The 23,548-nt window shown below is 42.3% G+C and overlaps 4 protein-coding genes and 3 long non-coding RNA genes across 10 annotated transcripts; 3 read left to right on the plus strand and 4 right to left on the minus strand.

Annotated features, from left to right (window-relative positions):
- Nucleotides 1-126: 126 nt before the first annotated feature.
- Nucleotides 127-5,514, minus strand: LOC124208489 (SR-related and CTD-associated factor 4-like). Of its 2 annotated transcripts, none has more exons than XM_046606241.1 (10): nt 5,307-5,514; nt 5,108-5,236; nt 4,869-5,030; nt 4,552-4,806; nt 4,133-4,485; nt 3,648-4,061; nt 3,099-3,588; nt 2,834-3,019; nt 1,735-2,773; nt 127-1,658 (listed from the first exon to the last, which is right to left on the minus strand). In XM_046606241.1, the coding sequence occupies exons 1-10, from the start codon at nt 5,334-5,336 to the stop codon at nt 790-792; spliced, it is 3,927 nt and encodes a 1,308-aa protein (XP_046462197.1). In that variant the 5' UTR covers nt 5,337-5,514; the 3' UTR covers nt 127-789. The 2 variants fall into 2 exon arrangements, with proteins under 2 accessions (XP_046462197.1, XP_046462196.1); XM_046606240.1 differs by having other exon boundaries at nt 4,546-4,806.
- A 219-nt stretch (nt 5,515-5,733) lies between these two features.
- LOC124208619 (protein N-terminal glutamine amidohydrolase-like) lies at nt 5,734-7,247 on the minus strand. The gene is made up of 5 exons (XM_046606462.1): nt 7,061-7,247; nt 6,831-6,984; nt 6,619-6,767; nt 6,055-6,554; nt 5,734-5,984 (listed from the first exon to the last, which is right to left on the minus strand). Exons 1-4 carry the CDS (start codon nt 7,108-7,110, stop codon nt 6,335-6,337), a joined length of 573 nt encoding a protein of 190 aa, XP_046462418.1. The 5' UTR covers nt 7,111-7,247; the 3' UTR covers nt 5,734-5,984; nt 6,055-6,334.
- Nucleotides 7,248-7,456: 209 nt separating this feature from the next.
- LOC124208621 lies at nt 7,457-13,922 on the plus strand. The gene is made up of 4 exons (XR_006880529.1): nt 7,457-7,847; nt 8,280-8,383; nt 8,655-9,245; nt 13,843-13,922. It is a non-coding gene; the product is annotated as an uncharacterized LOC124208621 (long non-coding RNA).
- Nucleotides 9,360-13,499, minus strand: LOC124208617 (vascular endothelial growth factor receptor 3-like). The gene is made up of 15 exons (XM_046606460.1): nt 13,141-13,499; nt 12,908-13,076; nt 12,629-12,789; nt 12,315-12,567; nt 12,067-12,246; nt 11,835-11,999; nt 11,620-11,726; nt 11,278-11,553; nt 11,052-11,190; nt 10,756-10,983; nt 10,542-10,689; nt 10,391-10,490; nt 10,200-10,319; nt 10,002-10,131; nt 9,360-9,936 (listed from the first exon to the last, which is right to left on the minus strand). Exons 1-15 carry the CDS (start codon nt 13,420-13,422, stop codon nt 9,590-9,592), a joined length of 2,805 nt encoding a protein of 934 aa, XP_046462416.1. The 5' UTR covers nt 13,423-13,499; the 3' UTR covers nt 9,360-9,589.
- A 3,797-nt stretch (nt 13,923-17,719) lies between the features above and the next one.
- LOC124208618 (endocuticle structural glycoprotein ABD-4-like) lies at nt 17,720-18,569 on the plus strand. The gene is made up of 3 exons (XM_046606461.1): nt 17,720-17,847; nt 17,913-18,094; nt 18,163-18,569. Exons 1-3 carry the CDS (start codon nt 17,782-17,784, stop codon nt 18,503-18,505), a joined length of 591 nt encoding a protein of 196 aa, XP_046462417.1. The 5' UTR covers nt 17,720-17,781; the 3' UTR covers nt 18,506-18,569.
- LOC124208622 lies at nt 18,456-19,355 on the minus strand. Of its 2 annotated transcripts, XR_006880530.1 has the most exons (4): nt 19,226-19,355; nt 19,020-19,150; nt 18,805-18,957; nt 18,456-18,736 (listed from the first exon to the last, which is right to left on the minus strand). It is a non-coding gene; the product is annotated as an uncharacterized LOC124208622 (long non-coding RNA). The 2 variants fall into 2 exon arrangements; XR_006880531.1 differs by lacking the exon at nt 19,020-19,150 and having other exon boundaries at nt 19,226-19,352.
- Nucleotides 19,356-19,390: 35 nt separating this feature from the next.
- LOC124208620 lies at nt 19,391-20,234 on the plus strand. Of its 2 annotated transcripts, none has more exons than XR_006880528.1 (5): nt 19,391-19,516; nt 19,577-19,709; nt 19,789-19,916; nt 19,992-20,112; nt 20,185-20,234. It is a non-coding gene; the product is annotated as an uncharacterized LOC124208620 (long non-coding RNA). The 2 variants fall into 2 exon arrangements; XR_006880527.1 differs by having other exon boundaries at nt 19,393-19,516; nt 19,582-19,709.
- The last annotated feature ends 3,314 nt before the right edge of the window (nt 20,235-23,548 follow it).

The following is a 23,548-nucleotide window of genomic DNA, read 5'->3' on the forward strand; positions in this document are numbered from 1 at the left end:
AAGCGTGGCGTTGGATAATCGACCGCTAGATGTCTCGCGCTTGGCGGGAAACTATTTTAAAACGTGACATCATTCAATTAAAAAGACTTGGCACGCATACAAAGTAAGTAAAGGACAAAAAACTCGTTGCTTGTGAATTTGGCATTTATATTATGAAAACACACATACACTATCCGAGTGGTTGTACACAGAAAGTGTCACGTTGCACACAGGATCGCTGTAGACGAAACAGGGTGAGGTGGGGTTTGGGACAAAAAAAATGTTTAAAAAATTTCACGAAAAAAAAGTTGGCGAATCATCAAAATGTGGATCGAATTCGAACGAGAAATTTATAGCTTAATTCATCGTAGGGTCATATAACCATCATTGCAAAGAGCCGAACGGATGGGGGAAGATACGACTGAACCCCCCATGCACATTCCAATCTCTCTCTCTCCACGTGCGGGCAGGAGATAATTTATTCAGAAACAAAAAGAAAAGTTCATGATTTTTTGTTTCCACACGATTATGTGTACCACGGTCCGACGGGAATAGGTCGGACAAAATCACCACAAACGCATGTTTTGAGTTGATGATTCAATGAGGTTAAGGGAAAGCCCGTTTTAAATTTCAACTATGTACATCATTGATGGGGAGTTGATCAAGTCAATCACTTTGAAAAATTTTGTTAAGCAAAATTGAGAAGAAAAAAACCCACAGCTTTGGACAAACAAATTGTGGTTTTTTCCTTTTTTGTTTTCTTAATTAATAATAACAATCCCAGCGTTCTTCTTTTCTTTTTGTCTTGTTTCAATCAGCTGAAGGCGGTTCTTCTTCCTCTGTTCCGGGCGCCGTCAAATCCGCATCGGAGGAGGCCAACGTCGGCGGCGGAGGTGTCGGAGAAGAGGCTGGCGGAGCAGCGGGAGGAGAACGAGACACGGAGGTAGCAGGAGTAGCATTGTCAACAACGGAAGGATCGGCACTCTGGGACTCGCAAACTGACGACGCCGAGGGATCGGCGTCGTGCGTTGGAGCTGGCGGATCTTGTGCATCACCAGGGATTGGCACAGTGTCATTGTTTTCCACTGGTGGTGGCGGCGGCGCCGGAACCGGCGGAGGAACTGGAACAGTCGAGCTGCTGCTACTGGAAGGTACTGGTGCTGCTGGATCGGGACTCTTGCGATCACTCCACCGCCCACTGCTGCGACGCTCGCTGGTCCGACGTTCTCGATCTCGCGGTGGCGGAGGATCGCGATCCCTGTCGCCACTTCGCCTCCGATCGCTGCCGCGATCCCCTCCGCCACGACTTCCGCCTCCGTAGCGATCCCGGTTGGAAGATCCCCGATCGTTACTGCGCGGTGGCAGAGGAGGAAGCGGAGGTCTCCTGGGACTCGACCAATCAGCACCTCCCCGACCTCCCCGACTGCCAGAATGATCTCGATCACGATCACGATCGCGATCCCAGCGGGAAGGTGGTGGTGGCTCACGATCGGACCAATCCTCTTGCTGCCTCCACCTCGGAGGTGGTAAAGGCTCTTCATCCCAAGCGGGTTCCACCATATCCCCTCGAAATCCTCCTCCTCCTCCTCCGCCCCCTCGACCTCCTCGACTGTCATGACCAAAGTGTCTGCCTCTCATCGGGCCGAAATTGTCCGGAACTGGACCGAAAGAAGATCCACCTGTAGTGGGGAAATAGGAATCTTAATCAAAACTTGTTGGTATAAAACTATAACCAAATCATTTTGTTTTTCTTACCGAGGTGCGGCTGTCTGGGCATGAAAGGATCGTCACCGCCAATTCCTCTGCCGGGTGTTCCAAACGCATCCGGTGGGCCGCCTCTGAGGAGACGAATTCCCATTTCAGCTGCGGCTGCAGTGAGCGGAACGCCACGAAGGGAAGAAGCCAAGTTGGGAGAGAGGCCGTACTGGTCCGGTACGGAAGATCCTGGGCCGGCCATGTCGGTGCGAAGATGCAACGGTCCACCGCCGCCTCGTTCCGCCAATTCCGAGCCATTATTGTTGTGGTGGTGGTGATGGTGGTCGAGCGATCCAGCCTCGTGATTAGCCAGACTTCTCAATCGATCCAGCAATCCAGGGCCGTTATTGCTCTTGTCGGGCGTTCGATGCTGCAGCGGCTGGCGGAGCTGCAACATATCAGAGCGATCATCCATCTGCTCGTTCCAGCCTCCACCACTTCTGTTGCGGCCATCCATTTCTTTGTGATGCTGCTGCTGCTGGTGGACGTCATCGTCGGCTTCCTCCAGTTCCATGTCGTCCGCATCGTCGTGAGATGGAATTTGCGGAGGCGGCTGCTGTTGCTGCTGATGCGGATGGCCGGGTAAATGCGGATTGAAAACGTTGAAGAAGCCGGAAGGACCAGCCGGCTGACCCATGGAAGGCCCTAATCCTTGAGCTGCGGCAGCTGCCCCGAGTCCGGCCAAAATCGATTGCCCGAGCAGATGAGTGGCCATTGCGGCGTTGGTGCCAGCACCGGCCGCTTGACTCATGAGAAGATGGGCGGCAGTACCGGGCGGAGGCAGTCTGAGTCCAGGTGGCATTCCCAGGGGCACTGGTAAGAGTCCAAGTGAATGAGGAGCCATGGCTGCATAAGTGGGCAGATTGGCCGGCAGTGTCGTTGTGGCAGTATTCAGTGAAGATGGACCCGAGGCAGTCGACATAGCCTGTCCACCTCCGCTGGATGGTTCATTCATTTCGGGAGTAGGAGGACCCGCTTCCGGAATGGGAATGAAGCCAGTAGGAGCCATTGGAATCCTTTGCTGCCCAATCTTATCGTCCTTTAAATACAAACAGAGATGTTAAGAATAAAATTCCGGAATTGAATTCTGTTGAATTACCTGATTTAAATGATGACGCAACCAAGGAGGAAGTGTTTCTTCATCAAAGGATCCACCTTCTTCCAGAGCTTCCAAGTCCGTCATTTGGCTCAATCTTTGCCATGGAACGTAAGACACTCCCTGGTCCACCTCCCAAAAGTCTTTCCACTCTTTAGCCTTGACTCCTTTGCCCGGTGCCCACGCCAGCTGTTTTTAATTTAAAAAATATTAAAACCTTGTCAAATCTAGAAAATTAAACTAAGAAAAATGCCAGTCAATCAATTACCGTGATGGCTTTGCCTTGCAATTTGTGTCCAGCCAATTTAGTCAGTGCCCGGTAAGCGTCCTGTCGTCGGTGCATGCAAACGAAAGCGCATCCTCGTGGTGGGATCAGGTCAATCGACAAAATCTCGCCGTACTGGCCGAACGTATCCGACAGCTCCTCTTGTTGGACCAGTTTGCTGAGGTGACCCACCCACAGGGTGGTGCTGCAAACGCTCAGCGCCTCTTTCTTTGTAGGTGGCAGACCTCGCCGCTTCCTGTCGCGTTCCTTTTCACGTTCCAGACGTTCCTTTTCCCTCTCTTGGTCTCGAGACCGAGATCGAGGCCTAGCACGAGTGTTGCGACTCCTGGAACGACTCCTGGAACGTCTTCGTACACCACCCCGATCACGAGATCTCGATCGCGATCGGCTCGACCTTCTACCCCCGTGACGGCCACCACTTCGGGCTCGTCTACCACGTGATCCCGATCGACTTCTCCGTCTCTCTCGTTCTCTGAGTTGGTTTAAAAATTGGTAACTCGCCAGTATAGTTAAATGAAATGTAATTCTTACTTTGATCGTGGAGGATCGATTTCAATGACTTCACCGTTGCCTGGTTGAAACAAGTCCTCCCTGATGGTCGGAGGTTGATGGTGCTGTTGGAACTGAGCTGCGGCGTTCGGCGGATGCGGAGGATGGTGATGAGGGAAGCCCACTGGAGGTTGACTCAAACCGGCGGCTCCCATCGGCATGAATCCGGGTGGCGGTTGAGTAAAATCAATTTGACCGTATTGGCCGTGGTTGTTGGCCGGCTCCCAAATCGGTTGCTCTTCGTGTTGCTGTTGTTGTTGATGGTGGTGGTGTTGTTGCTGCTGCTGGTGATGGTGGTGGTGATTCGTGCTGATTGAAGCCGACTGGACCGCTGGCTGTGCAATTTGTTGCTGGAGGCTTTGAAGATGTCGCAGAATGTCGGGATTAGTCAGCAAACTGCAAATCGATTGGAAAACAAGGTTTAGCATTTTAGTTTTGTTTTATCCAATAGGTTTGTAAGCACTTACGTTCCAAGTGATTCGGAAGTGGAATTTGATGTAAGAGCAGGTTGAACTGGTTGTTGTGGCGGAGGCGGTTGTGGTTTGGCTTGCTGTTGGCCAGTTTCCCTAGCGGTTTTGTCCGGCTCTTCGTCTTCTTCATCGTAGTCAAAGTCCAAGAGCTTCTTGTTGAATCGAATTTGCCCCGTATCGTTGGCATTCGCAGGGACTTTGGCTGGCGTTAAAGGCTGAGCCGCTAATGGATTGCTCGAGTTATTGGGAGGTTCTTGTCCAAATAGATGTTGCAGGTGCTGCAGCCTGGTAGCTAGACTCATTTCTGTGCTACTCAGGTTGGGAAGATTTCCCATTACCAAAGACTGACTCTGCAAAGGACAATCTTTATTAACAATGTGCATCTTTGGGCACAACTGACGGTAAGTTACCTGCACCTGATTTCCATCATTGGATGTTTCTTCAAAACTAACTGCTGCCTCATTGTTGCCATTAAGATTAGTAGTATTGTCCTGAGAATTGCTTTTGCCTGCAGATATCCCTGAACTGGAGGCCCCTTTTGAGTTTACATATTGCGCTACTTCCTTGAACTTTGGATGACTGGAATCAGCCATATCAAATAGTGGCTGGATGACTTCAGGAGGGAACACTGCATTTTTCTGCCACAAGTTGAGCACCCTGATGACTTTACTCTGTGTAGCAGTACAATGTTATTTAGATCAAATGATGTCAAGTTGTTAAATAAGTTGGTTACCTTTTCTTCGCCAGTGCACTGATAAATGAAGTAGAAGGTGTATGTTACGTTTTTTGAGAACCGAGGAGCAAACACATCTTTATCTGCTCCGAATTGATGCCTAGATTGTCGAACTATAGAGTCAATCACATATAATCCAGGGATTTTGTATTCAGGTCGACACTGAAATCAAGAAAAAAGTTTAATGTCATTATGTCAACTAAAAGCGTGTTTGACAACTGGTGGCCAAAATTACTGACTTTTTGCAAAAATTTTTCGACAGACTGAACAACATGTTTGTAAAACTTGACTGCTTTGATGGCGCCTTTTGTGATTGCAGTCATTTTTGCCTTGGATATAGGTGGTTTCATGTCGTAGAGCGACGAGAGCTGTAAAATTTTGATAATATTTTGAAAAATACATCCCCCTAGTCACAAGTTGAAAGATTCGAGCGTTTACCTCCGCATTAAAAGCCTTAACAGTATCCATGGTGGTGGCCTGCAATTATCCAATAACGCGTTTAATAATCCTTGAGTTGAAGATCGATGCAAAAACACTAGTTCCGGCAAGAAATTCACAATGTTTTCAAGTCCATTTCCCACACAAAATTTTCGACGCCAAAATTTTTAACGAAAAAAAATTCTCAATGGTGGACGCCCGGAAATATGTGGCATTGCCACGTTTACATTGAAAACTTTATATTGAATATTTAATTCGGTGATTTTTATTATTAATGACGAATTCAGATTTTTAAAATTATTCTTTCCTCTTCTTTAAAAATAAAAACTACTTTAAAAATTCTTTACTTTTTTAAAAATCTTAAATGTTAGAAACTGACTGATAAATTATGCTTCAGCAAGATGTTCATGCTTTCAAGAAAACAATATTTTTCAGTTTGGGGATTCTTTCAGATTTATTTATGGTTCAATTGCCAGGGAACATGAATGAATTCATACAAAAATATCACATAACAACATTTTCATATCATGATTTCAGCTGATCCACCTTACTGCTTGTCAATCGGACAGGAGGTAGGACATGGAGTTGGCACTGACACTTCTGTCCAGATAGGAAATCAAAGGTACCAAGCCTGGCATCACAAGAAGGGCAAACAATTTTACCCTTGGTCCAGGAAGACTTTAATACAGAAGAAAAGGGATTTTGGTCATTCTTCATGAGTTTGTAAAATATTATTGAGCGTACTTACTGTCTGAACTAGGGTTTCAAGCCAGACTGGCAGTTTCTCATCCTTAACATATAATATTGACTTATCCAAGAGACACTCTGAATTATCCTCTCCCTGAGAATCAGAAGGTCCATGACAAGTTGTCAGGCAATCTTTTTCTTCAGGTAAAATCAATTTTGTTCGACATTTTCGACAACGAACGTGAGTTTCTGACATCTTTTCGTCTGCTATAAACGCGTGTGAATAATGCGCAAGCGGCCAAGCGCTGAAGATAATATATTTTTTTGTATTTTGTCAAATTTCAAGAGAATTTCGAGACAAAATCCCGATAATTGAAAATTTGACCGGGAACTTCTCGACTACTCATACTTATAAAATCATTTAAATTATTTGCGGATGTGGCAGTAAAAATTGGGGGATAATTTGGGGGAGGTTTCAACCATTTGGCATCCTTAATCATGTGTGATCTGTCAGAAGCAAATCTTGTTAGGTATTGCTCAGCTGGTATGACTCTAAAATATCTGGAGAAGAAGAATATTAGTTTACTGAGAATGGTGAAATAATGGCAATCAATTAAAATTCAACCTTTGAAATTGAGTTTGCAGATCATGATCTAGGCCCAAAGCTTTAGTTTTGTACTCTTCAAATGAACAGGGAAACGGTAATGTAGTATCTAAATCATAAACATCAAAGTAATTTTCTTTGGCGTGGTAAATGAATATCACATGATAATCCTACAAAGAAATATTTAAAAATCAACATAAATCTATGCATTAGTGATTTAATTTATGTTTTACCCAGATAACTAGCCCTTTCTCATCAGTGCTCTGCTTTTGACTCCACAACGGGATGGTTTGCTTTTCATTTGAAATGAATACAGCAACACACTTGTCAAGAAGTCCAGGGTGATTTTCTTTCACATATTTGCATACATGCCATACATTCTCCTCGCTTCTTGTATGTAACAAATAAAAAGTATGTCACTATTCAGTAAAGCTGGGGCAAAAGAAGTCATTTTAATATTTACCAATAACAGCTTGTGTAGACGCAGTCTTCTGAATTTATTGAAATAGACATTGAATTAAATATCTAGTTGAGGGACGAATCTAACTCATCGAATTTCGGTGTTTTATTTTTTTATTATTATTTATTATATCCTTTTTCGAAGATTCGAACGGTTTCAAACTCGCAAAATTTTTTTCTTCTGCACTTTTCCCTGCGTAGAGACAAATTTCTACGACAGATGTCTCTTTACTCTTTAGGGCTGTGGCCCGGGCCATGAAAACCCGGGCCACAGCCTGTGCTGAAGGAAAAAAAACCAACCCAACTCGACCCACCGAGGCATATTTTCTACGGGCCGGGCGACGGGTTGAACCACCGGGTCCGCGGGCCAACCCGAGCGGTGACGCCATCTAGTAGTCACATAGAGAAGCTCGTTATTCTCTATGCCTGCGGCCTCAAGAAAGACATTTTGTTGTTTGTTTCAGGTTAGAGGAATTTTCCGACCTCAGTTTAATCGAGATAATAAATAATTAAATGAATCTGCATTCGAGAATAATTCGAAAGAATCAAAACACATATGACATATCCAATTTGCTAATTTATTTTAGATGTGGCCGAATAAATTTTTATCTTGATGCAACCTTGCCCCATTCCCCCTCCAGTTTCAGTTAAATTATTCAAAATGGTGGCCACCGTCGACACCCGACGAGTCGACAGTAATACAGTATGTGTTTTTTTAAATTAGGCAGTACACATGATGTTGGAAGTATTATCGTTACCAGATCGTTTCTACAATTCTCTACGTTCGTTTGGTAATTTGTATTCGTTTCGCGTTTCCCCAGATAAATCGGTAAAATTGTTAGCATAAATTCTTTATCATCAAGTGTGTGGTCTGTTTTTTGCGCTTAGTTAAACGTAACTATCAGTCAACAGGAATTATTTTATTGAACCCAAAGTTTAGATCTCATGATCTGATCGTGACTTAAAGCAAGGTTTTTATTTTTATTATGCTCATATCTTGCTTCATTGTTGCATGATTACAAAAACTTATTGAATTACTAAAAAGCATGGTATTACACCCCATCCTATCTTATATTGTGATACTATATTAGGCTATTTGATACTTGAAATAGGCTTTAAACTGTAAACGATTTGAGTATGTACAGCTTTATAGAACAGAGGACTTATAATCCTGTATAGCTTTATAGAACAGAGGACTTATAATCCATGTGTTCTTGATTTAGATAATTCCAAATGAAGTAGTCATGAGACTGATGCTGCTGGTATTGGAGCAATCAAGAGGCCTAGCCTAACTCTTTCGACATTCATAAATTTTTCTACTTAGCAGGTATAGTTTTTTTCCATAACTCTCGAGTTTTTATTGTTATGATTCCACCACCACTCCACACCTCATTTGTTCATAGTAAAGTGGGTGTAGAGATTGAGTGAAAATGAAGTTGGAACACAATATGGCTTCGATTTGAATAAAAGATTGTGTTGTATTTAAAGCAATGAGCACATTTAAGGAGTATTGATTTCTTCCAAAGCTTGGGCCCATTAATGTTATTATTATTTTTTCATTAATATTTATAAAATGTAATTATTTTGTTTACATTCAGCCACCAGGGGCCTTTGAATTTCTATCCATCAGGCGGCGACGACGGATGTCAATAACAAATTTGCTTCCGTCAAATGATCCTGTGAGTCAACTCTAATCAGCTGAGAGCCTGCAGACTGCAGGTGACTGTTTGCTTCCCGGAGTTTATGTCAAAATGCTTCGACCAGCAATTTATTCAGTTGAAACATTTCAAGTTGGATTTCACCATAAACTTGTTACTGATTTGGTTATAGTTTTCCCCCCATCCCTGTCTAGTACCGTGATGATAGGTGCCATCAGGTAAATAACTATTTAACAATCAATTGTATTAAAGAAGTTTTCGTTTTCTTGTACAAGTAAAAAAAAAATATTAACTTTGACAATCTATTATTAATCTTCAATTCATGCTTAGATGTGTTTGTACCATGTTTAACTGTTCATCACAAATTTTACAATGATAGTTCTTACAAAAATGTATGTCTTATAAATTTTACTAGGGAATTTCCAGTTTGGCAGTCTCCAAAATGTGGTGCCCAGGCCAATTCAGTTCTGTGGAAACTCAACTGACCAGAACCCTCTAGCCATGGCTGATGAAGGCTACAAGAACATTTCGGTAAGTCATCCTTTTCTGATTCATTTGATGGGAATTAGATGAAGGGAAATCTAGTTTACCACCAACTTTATTTAAAATAGCTACAGTAATCAATAGAAGCCCCTTCCTCGTTTAAGTGTCTTGATATTTATGGGTCACATTTTTATTAATTCAAATCTACATTAAGACGAAAATGTCAACGTTTGTTTTCCCGCACGATTTGTGTAAAACATGATGCAGGATACGTCTTCCTTATCGATGATGCGCTACCGGCTAGTTTTGAACAGCGTTGTGTATTTTGCCAATAGAAGAAATTCAGACCATTTTGTGAAGATAACTGATCATAGTTAAGCAGGTCACGTTGCCTATTTTGCTTGCAATTCTGAATAACCAATAGAATAGTTCACATCAGCTGATTGCCGGATCTCATTTAAAATTGTCACGATATCTAAACGACTGGTCGCAGTAGGTTCGAGTATCTCGTTGATTGCACCATTTTCACACGAGGAATTTATATTTAAATAGTCGATGCTGACAAATGACTCCACGTATTTTTCGATCATTTCTGACAGTTGAGAGAATCTCGGTCTTTGCTTTGGATCTTTCTCCCAACAATTTTTCATAATTTGGCCGAAGAAATTTGGAGAATATTCCGGTGGTGTCATTCGATATCCATTTTGAATATCTTCCATTAGTTCCCTGCCATTCATTCCTTTTGGTAATGAAATAATTCATTCGAGAAGTTCGAGGGGATATTTCATTTGAATTGTGTTTCACCTGGGTATGGGACTTTGCCGAGGGAGAAAATTTCCCACAAGAGAATCCCGTAGGACCAGACATCCGATTGACTGGAAAAAATTTTAGCTGTAAGCGATTCAATCGCCATCCACTTGATCGGTATTAAGCTCTGTCCATCAAAGAGAGATCTCACGTGTTATTGAACATTATTATAATTTTATTGATTTATTAGTTTACCTCTCCCTTTTTCTCGTATTCGTAATCCTTCATTTGCCTTGCCATTCCGAAATCGGCAACTTTGACGATTCCGTGATCGGCTAAAAGGACATTGCGGGCGGCCAAATCGCCGTGCAGAATCTGTTAGTCAAATCATAGACAATTCGAAATTTCACAATTTAATAAGTCGTAGGTCATTTGACTGCACAGACCTTTTTGCTGGACAAAAATTCCATCCCACGAGCTATTTGCAAAGTCCATCTGATTAAATCCACTGTTGATACGGGAGGGTTTCCTTCGTTGATGTTGTCGCTATAAGAAAAAAATGAGATTCACGAATCGATTTGTGTCATAATTAGTTACTTTTCATTAATTTCCGTTTCCGCCGTTTCAGTAAGTGATGACAAGTCACCGAATTCGTTCAATTTATTGATGAATTGGTCGCGATGTTTTGTCAAATATGTTTGTATGTTGCCGAAACGACAATAATCGATGATGACCAAAAGTTCTTCTGCAAAATCAAGGCCGTAGATTTTGTTAATTTATTAATTTTCGTTTTATTGCTTTTTGATTTCACCTTTGTTATTAGTTTTGGTGCAGGCCCCTAGTAAATTAACGACGTTAACGTGCGATCCCATGTAGATGAGGATTTTTAATTCTCTGATGAGAGCGGCCAAGGCGTCATCAGACTGGGCAGTTGCTTTAACCATTTTAACGGCCACTGTGGTCACCGTTTCAGTTCCTCCAATGCCCACGGCTTCCGCTTTGACGACTCGCCCGAAACAACCAGCTCCCAGTTGTTGGCCTTTATTTTAAAGAATTTTTTTCACTTGACGGAATCAAGCATAAATTTGTTTTTAGAGAATAACGTACCAAGTCTGAGTCTTTTCCTGGGAAATTCCCATTTCTTGTCGTAGGGCAGGAATTCCGTTTGATATTCCATCGGCACATCCGGGTCGATTTTGCCTGGGTCGCCATTCAGTCTACTTTCAAGGGATTTTTCCACCTTTTTCTAAATGAGGATTGACATTAGGTTGAATTTTCAAATGTGACGAAGTAAGGAAACATGTTGAGAGAAGAATTCCTTTTCATCACTTACCTTGTCGAGGTAAATTTTGATACTGATTCCAACTCCAATTGCAAATAAAACTGCAAAAGTTATTGAAATTCCGTTGACTGTAGCAAATGATTTTGCTTCACTTGAGTCGATTATTCCAACTCTAATGAAACTGACAATAAACTGCCTGTGCCTCGCTTCGCCACGGCTGTTGTTCCACCGACATTCGTAGGTTCCATTTTCAGTTGCTCTTCCTTCGAGTGGCAAAACGGACGCGATTTCAGTTTCGAAGATTATGCCGGTGTATTTCCTGTTATTCTTTAAATCAAAGTAATTGTTTGGTATAAAGAACGGCTGCTACGAAGAATGGTAAGATTAGTTTACCTTGAACCACTGAACTTTGACATGTTGCGATAATCGGTTGCACGTTAAATTCTGGGCTGTTTCATTTTTCAATGCGATAGAATTAACTACTGGTTCGTTGTTTATTTCTGTAGAAATGAAAAGAGGTTAAATTAAATAATTTTTGCAATTATGAAATTAGCATAATGGAAAGATTTAAAAAAAAAGAAAAAAAATCAATTTGATCAAAGCGTTACCTTTTATTGTGAAAGAAATCTCTTTTCGATCCCTCCTTCTATTGTTTACTGAACATTGGAATCTTGTGTAGGGTGTGCCAAGGTTAACGGTGTGCAGGTACAGTCGTTTGTCAACTCTATACGTATAAGTTTCACCAATATTATTCTTTTCCGTAGTGAGGATACCTTCAGAAAGTCAGAGAATTCAGAAAATGGTACCAAGACTGCTTTCAGTTTGCCAATGCTTTCAGACCTGGTGGTGCTGGGTTTTTGTCATCAATGATTTGCATTCCTCCGTTGCCTTTGATTTGATAGGACCACATTGAAATAAGGGACGAACTCATTCTTTGTAATGCTGAAATGCTGCAGATTAAAGTGACGTTACTTCCTTCTACGGGATCGTTTGGTTCGCCGACCCTTTCCAGTTCCATTCCTATTAAGAATTAAGTTGTGATGTAATCACACTTTTTTTACTTCAAAATTGAACTTCATGTACCGTACCTATTACGCCTAAAAGGAAGGGTGCAAAGTCTGTAATTGGCAGCTTATCTTTCGGTAAAAACCCTTTTAAAAAATTTGGGAAGTCATCGTCAATTCTTTTTTCGGAAATTTTGACGCGTTTTCCTTTGATGACGTCCAGCGTTCCAGTACAAAAGTAAAGAGTATCTTCATTTAGATTAACCCTAATGTTCTTTATTGTGAATCCTCTCGTCGGTTCAAACGACCACACCGAATTGTTTTGGGATAACCAAACCTTCATCAAGTTTATAATTTTTGAAAACTCTTTCAAAATTGAATAATTCCATTAGTGCTACCTCAGAAAAATTGGTGAGTGGATTTCCCTTAAATAGAGCGACGGTGACGTTCGGATGAGTGGGTTTGCACGGGACGGTGAAAGCTTGTCCTGTTTCGGCGATGAAATAACTTTGATGTTCTTGATCTTCTTGGTCTTGTACGAAGACGAGTTGTTCATAGCCTATAAATTTAGTGAATTGAAAAAGTGGCTGATTAGTTGTGAATTCTGAATTGTCATCTTAAAATTTCTGCTGTTATTTTTGCTTTGCGCTTAAGAAATAATAGGGGATATAACCAACTGTAAACGTAAACGTATTGACGGAGGGACGAAACTGTTCTTCTGGAGTACATTAAATGGCTACATTCGAAATAGCCTGTGTCTTCAGCTGTTGCGTTTCTTAACGTAAGCATTGATATTAGGTGGGTGCCGTTTGTGTTACTAGTCAAATTCAGGCGTCCGCCAATATCCTGAAACAATCGACATATTGTTGTTGTCATTTCCAATATTTATATGCTTATTATTATTTTAAACCTGTATGTTTCTTCTGTTTTCAGTCGTCCACGTCACGTTTGACAGCTCGGGAAGAATTAAGTAATCGGCCAATATACAGGTGACTGTTACAGTTGAACCGGCTTCAACCACCTGTTCATCACCGCTCGGGACTAGTGTCAGTTTGAATTGCTGTTGGCTCTGAACGATCAGAGTCGACAAGAGAAAGAAAATTTGAAACAACCAAACCGTTTGTCCACTACTTACTAACTGTGGAAACGACTTCCCAAGTGATGAAACGCACGTCCGTCGTGATCTTGACATTTTCAATTTGAGGTACTCACGAATTTTGTCGAAATTGTTTCAAAGTAGACGCACCTTGCTCGAAGGGAGAAATCGAATGTCTGATGACTTTTTCTCTGTGCTTAGATCGCCTAAAAAAATTCCAAACCGCAAAGAGTGGTTTTCGTTTTGTACAAACATTTCCACATTTGAAACCAGCAACATTAACGTCCTGTTTGCACCCGTTTCGTTATCTCTAACGGACGTGTTGATGCCAAATTTGTAGCGGATATTTGTGGTTTTACCTCTCGTTAATAACTTCCTTGTCGGAAAATTGAAATTCTTTCCCTTTTTGTTTTAAGTAGATTAAGTTGATTTCACAAGTTTTTATGATTATATTTCCTATATTTTAATGGGGTGTTTTTTTTTTGTCCCTCTCCACTTGTGCATTGCACTAAACAGGTGAGAGGCGGGAGACTGGAGTTGGATACGATCTCTGTGGGGGGGCAGCCAAGACGACTCCGGACGGTTCATGGGTAAGTGTATTTACGAGTACGTTGAACGAATGCATGAGATAAATATTGTAACGAATTTAATGCAAATCCTTTTAGCCAGATTCGGTTCACTTATTTCTAACTGCTGATGTGTCCATTCGTCGTGTGGTTCGTTTTTGTTTTGCAACGAGTTTCTTTAATGCGCTGATAAAGATTTAATTTTAACCGTAGGGGAATAGTTTGTTTTGTGCGCTACTGGAATTTCCGTTTGCCAAATCCGTAGATTAGATGGGAAATTGATTTATTTTTTCCTTCTCGCCCATTCTCGCTTAGAATTCTTACTTTCAGAAATGTGTAACAGTAGGCCTGCCCACGTGATAAACAACAGATAGACGTCATTATATCGGTTTGACACGGAGTGCAGATATTTTAAAAACAAAATCGTTAAGTCACATTTCCAAGTCACTCCTAGTATGCAGTTTACCCGATCTGTGTTAATTTTAATTTGATCAAAATGTAATTTCAACGTCCTACATTTGGCTGATGTAGGGCGATTTCTGAACGCATCCGGATCCTTCCGGAATTACCGATGGGTAGATCGGTGGATTTTCCCTTTGCCATCAGGGATGGGTATTGCTTTATGTCCTACTGTATCTCAGGGTATTTCACCTGAGCCTGTTGGATTTTCTGTTCAGAATTGCAAGCAAATCTGACGGACCCACCTCCGAGGATAGGGGGTCTAAGCACATTGTGATATTCATCAGAATGTACCAAATCAACATACAGCTCGTCTGGCCGTGATTACTACCGAGATTACCTCCTCCTCCTCAATCTCAGTTTCATCAAGCCCCCAAGACGCTCGGCCGTCGTGAAGTAGAGAGGGGTGGGCCTTTTATATAAATTCTGTGGCGCCGCCTGATGGTTGGGTGATGTACCAACCATGATCCCTTTGAGAGTTGAACTCATGCCTTGATTTGTTTTTTTTTGGTTAAAGCCACGCCCTATCCTACTTACCCACTCTGTTCACACAATGCAATGTCTTATTTGACGCCACAATTTTGACATGTGACATCTATTTATTAACCATTTGGCAGTTATTTCCGAAGGATTAACGGTTGACATAAACTAATATGCACTAATATGATGCGCATTTTGGCCTTTTATACAAATGTGGACGATTCAGTATCTATTAGATTTTTGGCCGGCTAGACACCAGGGAATCTTTCTGTCAATTAACGTAGCACATTTTTTATTGTTTGATTTAATTTTCATTGGATTTAGTTATTAATATTTAATTGAGTGGATGGAATACCGGATTATCGTCCGATAGAGTGTCATACCCTGGCGGCGGATGTTGGCAACGTCGGGGATTGGGCGTGTCTATTCTAATCTACTGGACCTTTTTTTTGCCGGTTAGATCACACTCATCACAGGAAGAAAAACATCCAAGTAATCTTTTTGAAATATTTACATTTTTTCCCCACAGTATTCATGATTTATTTCATCGTTTAATTTCATTTTAATTGGTTTTAATTCAAGTCACACTAAAATCATTCCGAAATAACTGCTGAATGTTAAAACTGAGGTGTTACATGTCAAAATTCTGGCGTCAAATGAAACAAATAATTGTGTGTGCAGAGTGGGTGACTCGGATAGGGCGTGGCTTTAACATCAGAACGTATCGAGCCCCGAGTTCGATTCTCCAAAGGAACATAGATGGTTCACCACCCAACCACTGGGTGGCGCCCCGCCCAACTCTGCGTCACACAAGCGAGAGTCTAGGGGGGTAGTTAAACCTGAAGGTTTAATCATTTCAGACTCGCTGTATGTTGGTTTAGAAGAGTAAAGCTTCGCCCCATGTATCGGACATGTTTCGGGCACGTTAGGTTTGTTTGCAAGCCTGCGTTAAAATCCAACAGGCTCAGGTGAAATACCCTGAGAACAGTGACAATACCCTTCCCTGATGGCAAAGGGAAAATCCACCGAAAGCCTTCGGTAATTCCGGATGGATCCGGATGTGTTAAATCGCCCTACATCAGCCAAATGTGGGACGGTTTTTTTTTTAAATACCGTGGTCGTAATTTCACTTGAAGAATTTTAATTTCATTTTAATTTCACGGTCGCGATCCCCCGCTTTTGCAACCCATGGACTGAAAGTTAAAGCAAACTTAAGCCAAATTAATCGAGTATCCATTAAATTATTTTCACTTCCCAGCTTAGTAAAAAAGGACTGTGGTTGGATTGGACTGGACCGAAAGTGTTTCCAGCGACGAAAAAGTTTTCTCGGAAGACGAAGAATCCACCGACGACGATGACTATGATTACAATTCTTTCGTGAGTGTCTACTTTTACGAAGAACCATCTGTAGACAATCTCCTCCAACCACTTGGTAACTCGACTTAAAAAATTCATTTAAAGTTATTATTACTTTAACACCGAATTGTTTTTTGAATTCCCAGTGCCTGAGGATGTGACGAATGACTTTTGCGGGGCTATTCAGTTTATAGAGAATTTCACGTTTCGTAAAGAAAGAAATGTCTGATGACTTATATGCTCTCCGATATCACGGTAAAGAATTCCAAAACCGAAGGAAGCGGTTTACATTTTGCACAAAAAAATTTCCAGTTTCAAAACTAACATCAAGATCCTGGTGGCATCATTAGCTTCGTTATTTTTAAAGGTCGCGTAATAAACCACCGGGAGAGCACAGTATACTTTCTCAATCAACCTTTCTTATCTTTTTAAAAGATAATTTCCCATTTTTGATTTAAGTTACATCTGACCTGGGTCAAAGATTAATCAAGATAATAAAAATGGACGATTGTCAGCAAAGAATAGAACAAACAGGAGCTTGAAATCGAAAATTAAATCGAAAAGCGTCAAAGATTTTAAAACTCCCGCTCGCCAAAAATTATATTAGAGAAAATAATCCATAATGGCCGCCCATCTTTTTCTTATTTTTAGTCAGTTGATGTTCTGCTTCTGCCGCAACTGGACATTTCAGATTCCTGCAGCCAACCTCAATCAACGTCTTGTCTTTTCCACATTTAGTTCATCGGCGACGACGACGATTTCAAGAACACTGGGGATTTCCCCCCCATGAACTTTCTAAAGGTTTTCAGTACATCATTTGTATTCGTTTTATCTTTACGACATGACGTCATGAAGTTTCAGATTTTACTTTTATTTACTTGTTTTAATCTTTTGGCAGAGATTCCATTAACTTCAACTGCAACAGTGCAGTGGACGTGAATTAGTGGCGTTAATAAAGACATCATTGACTAGCAAGTAGCAACGGTGCGGCCTTCAGCATAACACGTTTCCTGCAGGTCCACACTTTTTAGTTCGGCAGTGTGATTGGGTATGTAAAAAACCTGTTCAAACTTTTTTTGTGTGTTTTTCAAAATTCAGTTCAATGACAAACTTTCAATGGGGAATCCCCTTCTGGCTCGATCATGATGATATGATATCGATCAATTGAACTTTTTCCTCTAAACTGATTCAGTAGGTAATTAGATATGAGTTGATAAATATCTCACAGTAAATAAAGAAATAAAATGGAATACTACTTGCACTTTTGAAAGCGCAGGCCCATTTGTGCATTCGTAATGAACGTAAAATAACCGTTGTCGACATTCAAATTTTTGTATTTAATTACATTTTTGACAGTTGAAATTTCGTATGGAGTTTTGCTGTGACGTCTGCACTTTTTAACATACTGTTACAGTTAAGAAATTTAGTCGAACATTTCGCAATTAGAATGGACGCGGCCAGCCTTTGCTGCTGAGTGACAACAAAGTATGACTGTAAACACCATAAACGAAAAATTGGGTCAAACCAAACTGACGGCCTTTCACTGAGCGATTTAGATAGTTGACTGTTACATGGGAGCATCGGCGAGTATAAAATGTCCAGCGAGTGTCCATTCAAAGTATCATTCGTACGACAAAACAATCGAATCAACATGAAGCTGGTAACTAATAATAATCCACTTAATTCAATTTCTTTTTTTACAAGTTAAATTTCATTTTTATTTAGTTTATCGTTGCTGCTCTCTTGGCTGTTGCTGTCGCCGCACCTTCCGGCTATGAAAGAGTCTCCAGTTACATGACGTCTCCCAGCTACGGTTCTTCCGGCTACAACAAGGACAGCAGATATGGCGGAATCACCATCACCAGCCAACACGACGTCCGCAATCTCGACGGAAGCAGCAAATGGGGGTAAGTCCATATTCTCTTTAAATGAATTAAGAAAAATAATAATAAAAGTTAACTTGTTAATTTTGCAGCTACTCTGGATCGGACTACACGACCCGCGAGGAATCGCAGGTGCAGAAGAAGATGCAAGGCGTCGCCTACGATTCTTACGGCAAAGCCACTTACGACGACGTTTATGGCAATACCAACGCTGGATCCTCTTACTGGGTCTCCCCCGAAGGCGAGAAATTCACTCTGACCTGGACAGCCGATGAAAACGGATTCCGGCCAAAGGGCGACCACTTGCCCGTCGCTCCCGTCCACGTCTACGAGCTCCCAGTTGCTCCCGTTCACGAATACGAACTCCCAGTTGCCCCTGCCCTCCCTTACCGCCGCACTGGAGCAGGCAGCTACAACACTTACAATACTTATTAACTTATCTAGAGTTGTACCATGACAAAATTTGATTAAATTAATAAAGTACTTTCTTTTAAAAAAATTTCTATGGGGTTCCGCCAGAAATAGTTGATAGAATTTTTTCCTTTTAGCATTGCCAGAACCATATCTGGGAGCCCAGCCCAGATATGCACTTGTAATTTATCTAAGTCTACACAAATTATCAATCTTCAGTTTCCAAACAACTATAATAATGGCTGAGGGATTAACCTGAAAGGAGAGTATAATTAATAATTTTAAAGTGACAGAAAGCAATACCTCAAATCTATCAATCTTACATTTCCCTAAATTAGAACTCAATGGCGTTCACCATAAAACTTGAGTAGCAGCATTTTCTTGCTTGTGTCCTTAAAATAGATTGCAGTAAAGAATTGGATCTGGTGAAGGCACCAATATCTTGAAGATTTACAACTTGACAGGGAAAAGTTAACCTGAAATGTTAGAAACCTTGAATATCACAGTAATTTAAAAACATGTTGGTAAAAGTAACTACCTTGCAACAGAAATTATTTAGCTTCAGAAGACATAGCTTGCATTATTGGCTGCTTTACTTATTGGCCCCAGTTGGCCAGGTCACACAACAACTTCAGCTCATTATCTAAAAATCTGACTATCTGACATTATCTAAAAACATTTAGTCAAGGATGCTGTAAGAATCATTAGCTAAAGGTTGTGTTATCTAGGTTATCTATTACTTACAAACAGTTGACTCATTATCCGATCTCCTTTGTTTAACTTTTTAATTTGTTTCGAACTTCGAAGAAACTTATGAAAGTTACGACTTGTTGGACGTGAAACGTGTAATGTCATATCTCTGTCTGACTGTCGAGTGCAACCAACATAAGATTCAAAACTCATTACCAGATGGCGTCACTGTCGCCCTTGTTGTTTCTGCACCGTGAAATGTGGAGAAATGGGCGAAACAAAGTGTTGCTATTTTATACTTATTTTTCTGTGATTTCAAATATCAAGCTGGACTTCGCATCTTATGTAGGTTTAGTTTGCCCTAGTTTCCTTATTTTGTATATTATACCAATTTATTTCTGCAAGTCTAGATGTATGCTGTCATTCCAACAAGTTGGTTTAGCGCTCAGTCACTGTTCAGCATGATCCTCAGGATATCAAAAGCCTAAAACCCATGTTTGAAGCCCACACATAGTGGAATACAAATGTTCCGAGATAGGTAATTTTGTCTTTACTGCTACCATACCAGAACAGTGAAGCATTAAGACCATCATAATTCAGATTTTCATGTAACATAGGTACTCTCGCTCATGAACCACAGGATCTTTTCGGAATCTTGCAATTTTGGTGGTTTAACCTACAACAGCTTGTCTTTTATTATGGCTGTTTCTACTTCTGTTTAGAAGGCAACTCAGCTGAGGGATAGGTAGAGTTTTATTTTTCATTTGTTTATCTGTGTAAATTTGTAAGTAACATAGAGTTATTTTTCCCATCTACTTAGAGTTTCAGTGACATGAAGAGTGTGGAATGAATAACGTACCTGCCATGTGTTTGTAAACATACCAGATCTGCTGGATGAAAATCCAATAATGCTTACTATATTCATCACTCAAATGATAAAGGTAAAGCATCAGTTTATATCACCTGCCACCATACTGCTGCAAAAAAGTTCATGACACTTTCTTTATCATCAGAAATTTATCTCAACACGAGGAGTAATGCTGTTGGTTGCTGTGAATGCCATTTTTACTGTTTTTCATCATGAACATTTTCAGTGTGCTTCTTAGAAAAGGTAAAGAATGATATACTTTTTACATTTTTATATTTTCATTAATGTAACACGTTTTTTTTTTTTTACAGAGCACGCAAGATCCCCACGGACATCCTTGAGCCAATGCTGGATTTGTCCATGGCAGAAGAGGGACTTCCACCAACGTTCTGCTCCAGCCTTATCTTCAAGACGTACGCTCATCCAGCTTCACTACTTCAGTGCTTCTTATGCTGCTACAAAACTTTCAACTTTTCTCGCTTCACTGGCGAGTTGGATCACTTCAGTTGCTGTGACACACCTACAGTCACTCTCCACGGGATTATGGCCAGGTACCCGACAATTGACTTATTTTTGTAGATTATCTACTAGTAATATATTTGCGTTGAACTCTGTGTAATAATTCTAAAATCAGGCCCTTCTTGCGCGCAAACGAAGTTTTACTTGGACGTTTCTTTTTTCTAACGCTAGATGGCTTTTCGATATTTTTCAGCTGTCAAAACAGTCAGTTTCAGATACTTTGCACATCTCCTTAAACATTTATCGGTAGTTTTTTGTGGTAATCTTTTAGTGATAACTGACGATAACTATTCCCCCAACAAAGCTCACTTGTTAAATTTTCGATATTTGCTTTTTTTTTCTACTTCCGGTTTTACTCATTTCAGTCAGTAGTTTAGTAAATATTCATTCTACGTTCAAACAAATCACATATCCGTGATCCTCGTTAAATTTGTGGTAAAGTTCATGTATTTTTTTGTACGATTTCGTACTTCCGGTTTCGAAAATTTTCCTGATGCATAGAATTTATTTTCATGAGATCATGACAACGATCTATCAATAAAATGTGAACGATATGATGATACATTAAAAAGAATTAAAACATGGAGAATGAAAAAATGGAGAGATGGAGCAACTACAATACGCAATTACAGCACATGCCACATATCCACTTCGATTACACTTACACGACACGATTTCGTTAAGTTCATACAGTTTGAGTTCTGGAGCTATCCTTATGCGGGCCCCAGTAGGCCTTCATCCCTGTCAGCTGCGTGAAGGTGGTTAGAGACCACTCTCATTGACCCTTGGATGGCTGCAAGTCGACTCTTCCGCCTGAAACGGCGCCACGCATTAGGTTGTATGTTGAGGGAGTTGGCCACCGCGTTGTTGGACGGCATCCAGGAGCCCAAAGCGCCGATCACCACCGGAAGCGTCGGTCCAAGATGACCATATTTGGCCACTTTCCGGTCGAATCCAGCTTGTAGGGATTCCGGAGCATCGAAAGGTATCGTCACGTCGATGATGAGCTGCGGTGTTGCGGAGGTGATGACGATATCTGGGCGGAGGGTAGTGTCCGGGAACACCTGGTTGACACGAATCGTGTGACCGGCCCTGCAGATGATTTTGGCCAGTTCCAGCAGAATTGCGTCGTGTCGCCGTCCGATTTCCGGAAGGTTGACCCGGCAATGGCTGGTCACGTGAGACGTGGTCTCGGCGTCCGTCCTGCACCTTCGGCACTTCTTGTCAGGAGCCGAAATTCCAGGTGTGCCGAAAAGAGGTAGGATGGATAGTCGGCTGCGATGGATCAGCTTCCATTCTTCGAAGTTGAGTTTGGTGCGTGATGATGTGAGCCTGGCGATGTCGCTCGACGAGTCCAAAAGGAGACCTCTTGCCACTCTTCCCTGGTTTGAGGCGTTGGAGAGTTCGGTTGTCCATCGGCCCCTGATCACCGTCCTCAATCCGCGGACAGCCTTGTTCGACAGGCAGGAGACGTCATCAGCGATCACTTTTGAAAGGGAACTATCGCTGGATACGTCGATCCTTGCGTGAAGACGCCTGGCTGCTTTTCGCGTTCGAGTCCATGTGTTCGGACCGCACCCGTAGAACCGAGTGTCGTACAGGCCCCCCTGTGTTGAGCCAGACAGGAAATCGGAGAGGGGGAGCGGCACATCCGTGGCTTGGTCAATACCCCTGGAGACGGTTTTCTCAAGTTGGGCTCTGGCAACGAGACGGACAACTTGATCTTTGCTGTCCAACAGTTGAACGGCCCTGGCAATCGTCCACACATCAGCGTCTTTTTTAAGCTGAGAGGCGCCAAGCCCCCCAGCCCTCCGGTCCGCAAACAAGAAAGCAGTGTGGGCTGTGTGTGGCACGTATGCCACTTGGCGGAGGAATTCCGCACACCGAGTGTCCAGCTCGTCAAGGAAGCCCCTCTGTACGCGGCCAGTCGCCAGGTGATGCGAGAGAGACGGCAGGAGGTGCGCACGAAATACCTCCAGCTTCTGCCAAGGAGCCAGCAAGGAGTCCGCAATCTTGACTAGCTTCTCACGGAGGTCTGTGGCTGGTCTGAAGGTGAGCTTAGTTCCCATAGGGACGCCAAGATAATTTTCATACTCCCCTACATCCAGTGCCCGAATCTGGACACCGTTGATGGAGAGCTTAGTGGACGTGCTGGCTCTCCCGTTGGTAATGGTGAGAGAAGAGCACTTCTTGGCATTGAAGCGGAGACCAAGAATTGAGGCTGTCGAATTCATTCCATCGATAGTCGATTGAAGGCTGGTAGTGTCGGAGTCGGCCGCAGAGATGTCGTCAGCATAGGAAGTGGATTTCAGGCGAGTATTGAAGAGCTGGAATCCATGGGAGTTCGCCTTGGCCCGGCGGACTAGAGGCTCCGCTGCAAGATTAAAAATTATGGAGCTAAGCCCATCGCCTTGGCGGACTCCGGATGTCGGTCTCACCATCACCAGCTCCTTGCCGACAACGAAATGGAACTCGTTATGTTGGTAGATGTCGGTAAGGATGCTCCTTAAGGCCGGAGGGACTGGAAGACTGCAGAAGAGTTGGTTGAGGTAGTCGTGAGGAAGTGATCCAAAGGCATTGGCCAAGTCCAGCCAGCAGATTGTTAAGTTTCTTTTCTGGGACTTGGCCTCCTCGATGGCACTCTCGAGCAGCATTGTGTGCTCCTGTATTCCGTGCATCCCCGGGAGGAAACCTTTCTGCTCTGGTGAAAGCCACTCGTTGCCGCTGGCCACTGTGGTGATCCGGGAGGCAATGCATCCGGAGAAGAGCTTGTACAGCGTTGAGAGGAGTGAGATGGGCCGGAAGTTGCTGTAGTCTTCAGTCGACCCTTTCTTGAAGATCGGGATGGTTCGGGCCGATTTCCAGCACTTCGGTACACCAAGGCGCCACACTGCGGCATAAAGGACCTCCAGCAGGCGACATTCCGGATCCAGACGGGAGATGTCCTTGTACTCGACTCCGTCCGCTCCTGGGGCCGTGTTTGAGGCTCT

Source organism: Daphnia pulex, chromosome 12, assembly GCF_021134715.1.
Source record: "Daphnia pulex isolate KAP4 chromosome 12, ASM2113471v1".
In the NCBI taxonomy this organism is placed as follows: domain Eukaryota; kingdom Metazoa; phylum Arthropoda; class Branchiopoda; order Diplostraca; family Daphniidae; genus Daphnia; species Daphnia pulex.